Genomic DNA, 12,412 nt, shown 5'->3' with positions numbered 1-12,412 from the left:
ATGCAGTTGAGAAAAGGTAGACATTCCTGCACACCTGGATATTACTATCAAAGTACTTTTTTTCCTCCAAAGACGTGAGGAATTTATTTATCTTTGATTTTACATGTCCTTATAAGAAATATAAATGATGAAGCACTTTCAAACTTCTAGGATGGAATGCTCCAAACTTAATTTCCCTTTAAGACAGAAATCAGTTTGATAGTCATGTATTCCTTGATCAAATTTCTCTTTCGGCTGTTATGATTTTTTTTGTGACTTCTACTTATTTTTTCAATTTTCTCACTTAGAAAGAAACTTTACAAAATGAATAAAATGGGGACCTCTCTTCCTGGGTTTTTTGTTTTGTTTTAGGTAACTAAGAAACTTAATAGGAGAAAATATTACCTATTTTTGGTTATCCCATATTTGTTGCTATTTTGTGACTATAAATAGCATTTTTCTTAGACCATGTTTTAAACTTAGGTTTAGCCAAAAAAATCACACTTTCTTTACATTTAACATTCAAAGTATCTTAAGTTTTATAACTGGAAAGAAGTTCTATGGCTTATTTTTTTTCCTTACTGTGATCCCAATGAAAAAATATAAATATGAAAAGTTTATATGCCCAGACCTCCTAAATTCCATCATTGTCATCATCATTATCATCATCACTGGCAATTAGTATGACAATTTTGAAGTTATCAGATGTGAATTCATCTAAAAATTTTGAAGCCATTTTTTTTTTCTTTTTAATGTTACTATGTACATTCTTTATTCAATGAGCATTTCTTTATAGTTTATAATCTGGTATCTATAACAAAATTTTCTGTATCTCTTTTAAAATTCATTTTTTAAACTTAGAAATATTGTCTTAGTTGTGATTTATTAGAATTTATTAAGTCCATTTTCATCTGAGTTGTATTTTAAAATCCTAATTTTTGTAATTTTCTAAACTTATTATATCCTCTGATAATCTTTTTTTTTTAACTCTATAGTTCAGAGCTTTTAAAATAATGCCAACAGGGCTCTTCCTTTCTATCTTACCTTCATCATTTTGATCAAATTAATATTTTGGTTCACTTAGTAATTTCTATATATCTAAATTTACATGTTTTAGTTCACTTGGTAATTTACACTTATAATAATCACATAATTACAAATATAATAATCACATGAATGTTAAGACAGTTTAAGAGTCTATTAGTGAAATGAAAAATGAATATTAAATAAATGTCCTGAATTTTCAAAATTAAAGATTTTTAATAAGAATTTTAATCTGTCATTAAAGGTACAGTGTAAAAGATAGTTATATGAATGTCTGTGTATTCTGTGAGTTCCTTTATCAGTTACCATAGTTACTTCAATGTCCTTCAAAATTAATTTCACATTAATTTAAAGAAGAATTGTCAGAATTAAATATACCTATAAGGGTAGTTATATATTTCATTTAAGAAATGCTATTCTTTGAATGCCTATGCTGCTGTTAAGGTCTAATTTGTGTTACAACTATTTGAGAAAGATGAAATTAAATCTCTAATGCTTAAGGAATAGATTAGGTGAAACACTTGCATGAACCTATTATTTCTCCTTAAGTATACAGTGAAATGTCTTCGCTTTATATTGCCTAAAATTTTATTTATAAAAAGAAACATTCAAGTATTTCTTAATAAGAGTTGAAACTTATTAAATTTGCCAATACACAGTGCTCTGATATTATATTTGCTAAAAGTTACTTTATTATACATATAAATATATTTTTATATATAAATAGGTCAATAATAAAATCTTAATTGTTATTATTAGAATTATATTCTTTTCCCCACAACTCTCACTCATCACCTTTTTAAAATATATTTAAATGGTTTTTCCTAATATTTCAGACAAACATAGATAAGTGAGATTTTACTGTATTTTCAAATTTCTGTAAATTTGTATTTGGGCACTCATATTTTTGACTTGAATACAAACATTTATTCATTTTTACTATGGTCTTATGAGAAGGAGGTGGTGAACTTGATTTGAGTTTACTGCATATAAGTAATATATTAGTAAAAGTCTATCCAATGTAATCTCTACACTGAAACCACACTGTAATGCTATTTGTTATGCAGTGGAGTTAAGTCTATTTAAGATGGGTCTGTCTGAAAGTCTATGGAATTTAAATATTTAAATACTGAAAGAACCTGCAATTAAATTATCTCACATGTATATCGGGGTCCATCCACAGACTTCCACCATACAGTTACAGTGACGTTACAGTGTGTTTACGTTGAAGGTAAACAATGCAGACATTTATTTTTACTTTCTTATTGTAGGCTCCCAGCAGTCTTATGGAGACGCTTGAACAGCATCTAAATACATTAGAAGGAAAGAAACCTGGAAACAAGTACGCATTAGTTGTATATTCTAAATAAGATGAAAAATACTGGAGTCGTTCTTCTAAGAATGAGATTTATCATGGTACAACTTACATTGCTCTAGTTTTAGGGCATGCTTTGTTGTAATTTTCTGGGCTCCCTCAGAACCCCTACCCTTCCTATTAACTTATGACAGTGGGTATAGACAATGTCTCTGCAGGCTAATGCAGCAAATTAGTAGATTGTACCTACATTAACTGAACCTAATGATTTGAACATTTGCCCTTAGAAGGAATTCACAATATATGGAAAAATAGTTACTCGTGTTTAAAAATCAAAGCTGTTATCACTGGACATGAGTGAAAACAAGCACAATTTCACAAGCAGCCTTGAGCACTCTATTATTGTTATCAACCCCACTGTGAAAAAAGAAAAGCCCTCAAGTATAGTTTTTTGGACTCCAGTCTCTCCCTACTTGAACCATTAGGCATGGCATACTACTGACATTTTATTCATAGATCATTTTATATAGAGAATAGCAATCAAGCAATGATAAGTACAATTTTACTAGATTTTCATACCTTTGTGTTTGGGTACTTATATTTTTGACTGTTTTTCCTCACTACATGCACGAAATGTCCAGGTTCCTTTTTTTTTCTTTTTCCATCTCTCCAGCAGGTCTGAAACTTGTGTGTTCACAAGGCCTGGTGTTTTCCAATCTTTGTGCCTTATTCAGACTATAATTCTGCAAGTCTTAGGATTCCCACCCTCCTTGTCCTGCTTTGTAAATCTTATGCATCCAGGGAAGGCCATCTCTAGTCCTACCTTCTCATGAAGCCTTTCTTTATCTTGAACTGCTCAGTATTGTGGCTATTTCTTTTTTTAAATGTATGATTTAAGTAGATTTTCTGAATCTAAAGGTTAGGGACTATTTTATACTTCATTATGTCCATTTAATGTCCTCTACAGGGAGAGCTTGGACTCTGTCTTTGTTGATGATACCAGCTTTCTGTTTATTCCATTTAAGTTGACAGCAGGAGTTAGTAGAGACAACCCGTAAAATGATCATTTCAGGGCTGTAGGCTGATCACAGATTTTACCTATGACAGAGCTATCAAAATGCAACTATTTTCTGACTTTGTTGCCTCTGGACATTCTCCCAGAATCTAGGCTTGTGTCTTGATGTTACTTTTTTTTTCTGGTTATTTCATTAGCTGTGTTATTTCTATAATATTTTTTCAAGTTAGTGTAGAAATTATTGCATGTTTTAAATTTGGAACGATAAGCAACAGTATGAGTATTCCAGACAATTATGGCAGAGCTATTTGGAATGATGGATAGTAGGAGCTCTCAGGAGCTCTTTCAAGGTTGTTTCCACAGTCCAGGCTCTGCCTCCAGTCTCAGCGTGGCCGGGGATGATCAGACTTGACATGAGACTACAGTAGATCACAATAAGAGATGCCCTAGTCCAGTTATTTCTGGGCCAACCCTCTATTAGGGTATCTGGGAAGCCAAATGAGTTGCCTAGGATTTAAGCAAATGGAGACAGGAAGCTGAGAAATGTTTCTGTTCCTGTGACAGAAGGACCTCTTTAGCTAAGGAAATATGCACATCCGCTAAAGTTAAAATCTCTCTCTTGTGCAGTGCTGGATGCACACTGTAAGTCAGCTTCTCTGCACTCTTCCACTCAGGGTCCGTCAAACCCCATATAGGGCCACACCCTTCCCTTGTGTTTTTGTTAAATCTATCAGTGCTGCAGTCACAGAGAAGCCTCCTTGGGTAGCTAGAATGGGTCTCATCAGCCCTGACTTCAAATCTAAATTCGCCCCCTTGTGGTCACCACAAGCTATTTTTGGGAAAAAAAAATAGCTATGGACATTTAGTTACATTTCTAGAGAAGTGAAATTTAAAATTCAATAATCCTCCATTTCGAATTACTTTTTTCTTAGAATAATTTTTCTTTTTCCTTTAAAATCATTTTATGCTTGTCATATTTCTCTTCTGAATTGGCTAAAACCACATTTGAACTTGTCTTTTGCTTATTCCCTATTTTTTAAAATAAATGAACTATAATAGTTAACTATTCTCTTCTTTGTATGTTTGTGCTTACCTTGGAACTTAAGTGAAGGGTGAGTACTGTATGGAGTGAGTTTTTTGCATTTGGTAATTACTAAAAATGCAAAAAAACACTCTTAAGATTCCACATTTGGTATTTAGAAGATTTAAAACTGATTTCTGTCCCTTTTACACATCTGTGTTTTTTCACTATGCTTTATTTTTGTCTCCCAAGTTGACTAGCATAAATGGTTTTACTTTCTTTTGGTCTTCTTGGATCTAGACTAACAGTCTCTCTTAGATGTATATATGTATATATATTTATATATTCCTCTTAGATTTTAGAAATGAAATATTTTTTATTTGTTTAGTAAACAAAAGACTTCCCCATGGCTTATAGCATAAATGCCAAAAGACAAATTTATAAAGAAAGTTAATTACTTAAAATTGTTTTATTTGTCTTCTGGTCACAGTATAAAACTATTCTAACCTCTAAACCAAGTATATACATAAATTGAAGCATTTGCAAATGTCTGCTATGAAGAATATTTATGCCCTTTATATTTAGTACCTTGCGTCCACTGCTATTTATTTTTGTAATTGTATGCAATACTCTGTGATATACCTTTGTATATTGTCTGTTTCTATAATTCCACAGGACAAAAGAGAGAAATTTATTTTATTATTTATGTGGGTTTACTAAGTGTTGAGGTTACAGGAAATTTAAGATAAGTCTTTTGTAATTCAAGTTATTTGAAGGATGTAGATAGATCTTTCACATCTGTATTTTTTTCTGGCTAGCACTTATACTCAAAACTATGTAGGGATTATTGTTATGACTCATATAAAACTTAACAAAATATTCTATTTGACAGCTTCCTATTAACATCTTGGAAGGAAATATGGACATTTGCTGTATTCATAGTGAAACCCATGAGTTTGTAGTAATTTTACAGAATTTAGAGTAGATTACTTATATGGGTCATTCATTTTCTTCTAAAATTATGTTAATGCCTTGTTTTTCCAATATGGTTCATTATCTACTAGATTTTTCTAGGTGAAATTATTAATAGAAGTATTGATCTTTTTAATAAATATTGTCTATATATAAATGATGTAGCATCTTCTTTCCTAAAGGGCAATGACTAACATTAGGGTGGAAAATCAAGCAAGAAACACATAAGAAGAGCAATTTATATGTTGTGTAAGAGAGAAGCAAATGTGCCAAGTTTATCTGTGTTTTGGGGGTTGGAATGTGGACTGAGCATAGGCTCTGAGGGGCAGATAGACTTGGACTAGAGTCTGGAATCCACCGTTAAAGCATGATGAGACATGGGAAAGTTATTAACCTCTCTGAGCCTGGGAACCTTCAGAGTTTAATCAGTGATTAATGGTGCTTTTGAAAGCTATGGCCCCATTGGAGCACCTCTGGTTCTCACCCTTTTAATTAAATCATGGCAGAAGCCAACTCTGGTTAGAAAACAGAGGTCATGCATCCTGACAGTTTTGTTTCACAGAAAATAACTTTTTAAAGACTTCTGGTTAATTTATTGATTATAGAATGAATACCTGAATATATTCTAATTTAAAAATTCAAATAGTACAGAAAATGTCAGATGATATGTAAAGTGCTAGGAATATAAAACAATGGGATGAGTTCCTTCCTTTCAAAAAACTTAGTATCTAGTGAAGAAGACAGAGAATTAAACAGGCAACTAAGATATAATGTGGTAAGTGGGATGATATCTCAACAGAGACAGTAGGAGAGTTTTGTTTGTTTGCATAATTCATGGGATAACTACAAGTATCATTTAGTAATATTGTTTATGTGGAAGCTTGGCAAAATGATTCTTGTACCAATTATGATTTTTCATACTTAAGTATGATATTCTTTTTATAGCAGGTAGAAAAATTCTATCATTTTTATTATATCTTCATTCTTGCTATGAGGTAGAAGATGTTCTAGAAGAAGTTATAATATTTTAGGTATTAGTTTGGAAATGTATTTTTCTAAAGCTGTTGATTTTTTTTTTTTTTTTTTTTTGAGACTGAGTCTCGCTCTGTCTCCTAGACTGGAGGGAGTGCAGTGGTGCAATCTCAGCTCACTGCAACCTCCACCCACCAGGTTCAAGCGATTCTCCTGCCTCAGCCTCCTGAGTAACTGGGATTACAGGCACGTGCCACCACACCCAGCTAATTTTTGTTATTTATTTATTTTTTTTGTATTTTTAGTAGAGACAGGGTTTTGCCATATTGGCCAGGCTGGTGTTGAACTCCTGACCTCAAGTGATCTGCCTGCCTTTACCTCCCAAAGTGCTGGAATTACAGGCGTGAGCCACCGCACCTGGCCTATTCTCTTTTCTTTGTTAGTATTTATAATTGTATCAATACCACTAAGAATTGGTTTATGAAAATTGCTTGAGAGAGAAACAAATCAATTTAAATTAATTCATTCTTAGAAAGTGACCATACCAAAGGCTTCTATGTTTTCTTTGTAGAATTCAGGCTATTATTTTCTTGAATTTTTATTTAGATTTAACTCCCTTTTCCATATGTAAAGGGAAAAAATAGTGGGAGTGGAGAAATTATTAGCCAAAACTCACTAGGACATTTTCCACCTTATGCTGTACTAGATTTTTAGGTTCTTAAGTAATTTGCTATAGACATTTCAGTAGACCCTTTGACACGGATAGTATAGATAAAGGTATATCCTTTCCCTCATAGACTATATTACTCTTAAGATAACATTTAGCCAAACTACATGTAACCAAGTTGTTACCCTTATGCTTGTTGTATAGCAGAAATCTCTGTGCCCTTGCTACCTGTTGTTTATATTCATTTTGAGTAGAAATTAAATTCAAACAGGAAATGGGAGGCATGTATTTGCAAATGAAGTTGAACTTAAAAGATATTAACTTGGGCCTGGCGCGGTGGCTCACGCCTGTAATCCCAGCACTTTGGGAGGCTCAGGTGGGAGGATCACGAGGTCAGGAGATCGAGACCATCCTGGCTAACATGGTAAAACCCCATCTCTACTAAAAATACACACACAAAAAAAATTAGCCGGGCGTGGTGGCGGGCGCCTGTAGTCCCAGCTACTCGGGAGACTGAGGCAGGAGAATGGCATGAACCCGGGAGGCGGAGCTTACAGTGAGCCAAGATCGCGCCACTGCACTCCAGCCTGGGTGACAGAGTGAGACTCCGTCTCAAAAAAAAAAAAAAGAAAGATATTAACTTGGCATATAATACTGTTAAATTTGCTATATCCAATAAGACAAAAATTCATAATATTGTACAAAATTCCACTTACTAAATTTCTGCTGTAATTTTTTTCTGCTGCTGCTATGTGTGTGGTATTTTCTCTGTAGATGAGTAAAAAGTCATGCCTGCCACCCAGTAAGGCGGTGAATATAGGCTGCTTATTGAAATGTATTTAGTCTTCATCTTGTTTTGTTATTCATTTTTCACTAACTGAAGTTAGTAAAATGTGAGCTGTTCTGGCAGTTATTTCCGAAGCACTTTGCTAGAAGTGATCTGCAATAGTCAATGCTAACAGTAATATAACTTAAAATTCACGCCTTCCTAATTTTCCCTCATTTTCTTAGAAAAAAGCATCGAAGTTGCTGTTTTTTTCCTAGCTCCCACTAATTATAACAGGATGATGGGAATATTTTTCCTAGAATATTCTTGCTAGAGTTTTTATTACAGCCATAGGGGGGAAAAAACAGACTTCAAGAGTATGAATATGGAAGCCAAGACATATTTCAGGCACAGGGCCCATAGGGATCTTCACAATGTACTTTAACCTAAGTGATTTAAACCACTGGGTGTTGGGGTTTGTCATAATTCTGCAAAGCATGGTTTTTTTCCAAGCCTTCTGAAAATGGTTTTAAATTCCCATTTGGACAGTTTGTTTTTTATGGACATAGGCAATAATTTTTGACTCAAAGAATTTGAGTTGCGAGAGATATAGAAAATAATGTTGAATTTAAGTATTTCTAGTACTGGAAATTAAGTAGATGGAAAACAGTGGAAGGGGATGTCATTATTAAGTAAAAGATTAAAAGTTTTTTAAAAATAGCCTGTCCATTATTTTAAAAGTCTGTATATAAAACATGTTAGTGCTTGACCAAGTGAAATCCAACTTAAATGCTTCTACAAATATATTCACATATATTCAGTTTTAATTTTTTTTATGTTGCCTTTTAGATCTGGTGCTCCCTCTCCATTAAGTAAGGTAAGTTTGGTTTTTTGTTTTGGGGTTTTTGTTTTTTGTTTTTTACCATTTTACCATCATAAACTGTACAGTTCAGTGGCATTATATACCTTAACATTGTTGTACAACCATCCTGTCTATCCATTTCCAGAACTTTTTTTTTGTCTTTCAAAACTGTAACTATACCATTAAACAATAACTCCCCACCTCCCTCTCTCCCCGAGCCCCTGGCAACCACCATTCTTTCTGTCTCTATGAATTTTATTACTCTGGGAACCTCATATATGTGAACTCATATAGTATCTGTCCTTTGGTGACTGGTTTATTTCACTTAGCGTATCTTCAAGGTTCAGCCATGTTGTACCATGTGCCTGAATTTCCTCCCTTTTGAAGGCCGAATTATGTTCCATTATATGTATATACCACACTTTATTCATGCATTCATCCGTCAGTAGATATTTGGTTGCTTGTATCATTTGGGTTTATGAATAATGCTTCTGTGAACGTGGGTGTACAAATACCTATTTAAGTCCCTGGTTTTGATTCTTTGGGGGTATATACCCAGAAGTGGAATTGCTGGGTCATATGGTAATTCTAATTTAAATTGTTTGAGGAAAGCTAAGTTACGTTTTTATGTATCCTCCTTTATATTTGTTTCTAAGTCCAATGTAGTATAGTATATGTAATTTAGTCCTTTGTTTGGACTAAATATTTTTAAAGTTGGAGAGATTTTCATGTATTTATATTACAACAGAAAACAAATGTTATCAGTAGAATGTTTTAATAGTTGTAAAACATTTTTACATATTCTAAATCAGAGTCGTATGAGGTAGGTAATGTGATATTGTGCATGTTTCAATGGTAGAAAAATCCATTGTAATTGGATGTCTTTCCACAAATATGCCTTTTAGACAGTCTACTATAATAACTTTAATAACTCATTTACCTCCTCGTCTCTTTTTTTACCATGTGAAAGGACAGGATTAGGGTTATTAGTGACAAGAGTATTTACTTCTATAGGTCTTTAGTTCACATTTACCACTGTATTCTTCAGACAAAAATGTAATAGATGTGTTTTTTCCTCTTTGACAAATTTCCATTATATAATTGCTGTCATTACAGATATTCAAGTATATCATTATGGCTGCACTGGTGATTTCCAGACACCATGTACTATGCCACTGATGGGTTGGCTGGCTGCCTAAGATCCCCTCAGGGACCTTGAACAATCAGTCAGATAAAACAAACAAGTGAAAAGCTCCATTTATTCTGATATAAGGCCAGGTTTAAAACCATTATGTCTATGTGAAAAACTCCAATATATGACTGCTGAGTAGAGTGTCGTAAAATTGTGGCATCCTTTGGGTTGGTCTGTTTCTACATTTTGGCCAAATTGAATTTTACTGACTTTTTCTTTTTGTAATAACAGATTATTTGGGTTCTGTTTTCCTAGCTCTTACATCTCCTCAGAGCTTGTTGTTACAAGGCATTTTTTAATGGGCTTCTGTAGAGTTTCATTTTTTGCATTTATGTTGATAATATTTATTGCTGTCAATAAGTTCTCAGTGTTTCATCAGTATCATTTTTTCTAAACTTATTTACATGCATTGGCTTTTAAAAACCTTTTCTTAGAGGATTTCTCAGTGTTCCCAGTGGATGACATACAATTAGCTTTAACTAGTCCTTTCTCTTCCATTGATCATGTTTTGTATTCCATTTGGAAGATTTGGATTTTTGTTGAAAAGAGAGGTCTGAGTTGATATTTTCTGATCAACAACATCCACACTGCTCATGTGTCTACCTTTCTTGAAGTGCTAAATGCCTGGCACTTGTGTATCTATTGAATTTTGACTTTTGGATTAGTATATTCTTGGACAAACATATAAGTCTGTAAATTTCTGTAAATTTCTGATCTCCTCAGTTTTTTTTTTCTTCAAATTATTCTTTTTAAAACTTCCTTTATGTTTGGTCTGTTTGAAGTCAGATGCCCAGTTAGGGGAGTATCTGATAGCCCTGGCTTGGTCTTGGTCTTCATGAATCTTCCTGCTGTTATATCTCATCTCCACTTACAGAACTAAGTATCAATAGATTGTTTTGAAATGTTCCATTAATCTTTCTCTTGTGAATGCATGGAGAATTAAATATACCAGACAAAACTGTTTAGTTACAGTAACTAAATAAAAATCTTGTAATATATTAATTGACTATTAATACCTCTTCTTAAAAAACCAGTCCAGAAAAATAAATACTAGATTTTATTTTTACCTTTTTAGTTTTATCTATGTCATATTAGTGATGGGCTATAGTCATATCTTCAAAACATCAGTGACTTGAATCTTGCTTGTGAATCATTCTCTTCCAACTGTGAACTATTTTGCAAGTTAGATTTCTGGATTTGAAGGTCATCTGAGAGGACCTCACAAGAAATCTTTTTAGGATGACAAGAAAAAATAATGACATTGGTTTTTTTAGCAGTTACTACAACTGATAATTTTTGAAATTTTTTGCAGCTAGTAAGATCTTTCCTAATAATTTTATGTTCAAGAAATATATTTAGCTTTTATTTTAATTAATGAATGGAAGTCATTGCAATGTTAAGCCAAATATTTTATCATTTTATATAAATTACATTTAAAATTTGTAACATGTTTTAGCCAATATTGATTATTTATTACAATCCTTGATTTCAAATTTTATTGAGTTTTTTTTTCCTCTACAAAGAATTACAAAAAAAAATTGCTGGGCATGTCATGGGTATACAAAGAAAAATCCTGCTGCCCTGTGTCCTGTAGATTCATATTTGACTCGAGTGTGTTGTGCATCTTCACTTTCAGTCTTCTCCAGTCACAACTGTAACGTCTCCTAATTCTACACCAGCTAAAACTATTGACACATCCCCACCGGTTGATTTATTTGCAACTGCATCTGCGGCTGTCCCAGTCAGGTTGGTTAATAAATATGCAGTTAACTGTTTATTAATATTTTATTAGAATTTGGTTGTATTTTTATGTGCTGTACCCAAATGATTTCACCAAAGGAAATCTAATCCTAGTAATGTGATATGTTGAAGTTTTTACTACACAAAGTACATTGTTTTACTCCTGTGCCTCTTAAATCATTAGAAGGACCTAAACTATAGAAATCACCTTGTTGTCACAAACTGGGAAAGGGAATGGAAGAATGATACACACAGTTTATTCTGAAATTGGCTGATATGGAAAGTGTTTTCTAAAATTAGTTTCTTCTTGTGGGAGATTCAAAAGGTATTTTAAAATGCTTTAAAACACACACACACACACACACACACACACACACACACACACACACACACACACACACACACACACACACACACACACACACACACACACACACACACACACACACACACACACACACACACACACACACACACACACCCCAACTTGGAATTGTTTGACCAATTAGCTAGTGCATATGAGGAACTCACACTCTGGTGGTAGGAGGAGGCCTTTGGGGTATTCCTAATCAGTTTTTATAGAACCTACAGATCAGAACAGTAGTGAGAAATCTGGGGATGACTGTGCGTTCTTTGAAATCTCTAGCCTCCTAAAATCAATCCCTAGCTCATAGGTGTGTCCTCAAATAATAAGTTTAGGTCAATTCCTTAGTTCATTTGCCTTAAGAGGATTCTAATATCATTTTGTAGTGTCTTTGACTCTGATTATGAATGCCCTATGTTTGGAGACTTGAACTTTGAACTGAGCAAGAAATCCAAGTATTGTACCCATGTTAACTGTGTGCTTTACTCTCTACTTGCTTAGTT

General features: G+C 33.3%; 1 protein-coding gene across 10 annotated transcripts in view; it reads left to right on the top strand.

Annotated features, from left to right (window-relative positions):
• The window catches only part of SNAP91 (synaptosome associated protein 91), a 162,787-nt gene that overhangs the window by 89,918 nt on the left and 60,457 nt on the right, over positions 1–12,412 (top strand). For 9 of the 10 annotated variants that reach the window (XM_054557032.2, XM_054557035.2, XM_054557033.2 and 6 more), the window contains exons 10-12: positions 2,295–2,365; positions 8,601–8,628; positions 11,442–11,551. In XM_054557032.2, coding sequence (XP_054413007.2) covers positions 2,295–2,365; positions 8,601–8,628; positions 11,442–11,551 — 209 coding nt within the window. 10 annotated transcript variants of the gene reach the window in all.

The sequence above is a fragment of the Pongo abelii genome, chromosome 5 (assembly GCF_028885655.2).
Source record: "Pongo abelii isolate AG06213 chromosome 5, NHGRI_mPonAbe1-v2.0_pri, whole genome shotgun sequence".
Lineage (NCBI taxonomy): Eukaryota > Metazoa > Chordata > Mammalia > Primates > Hominidae > Pongo > Pongo abelii.
Note: the sequence above shows the minus strand (reverse complement) of the source record. Positions and strands in the feature narration are given on the sequence as shown.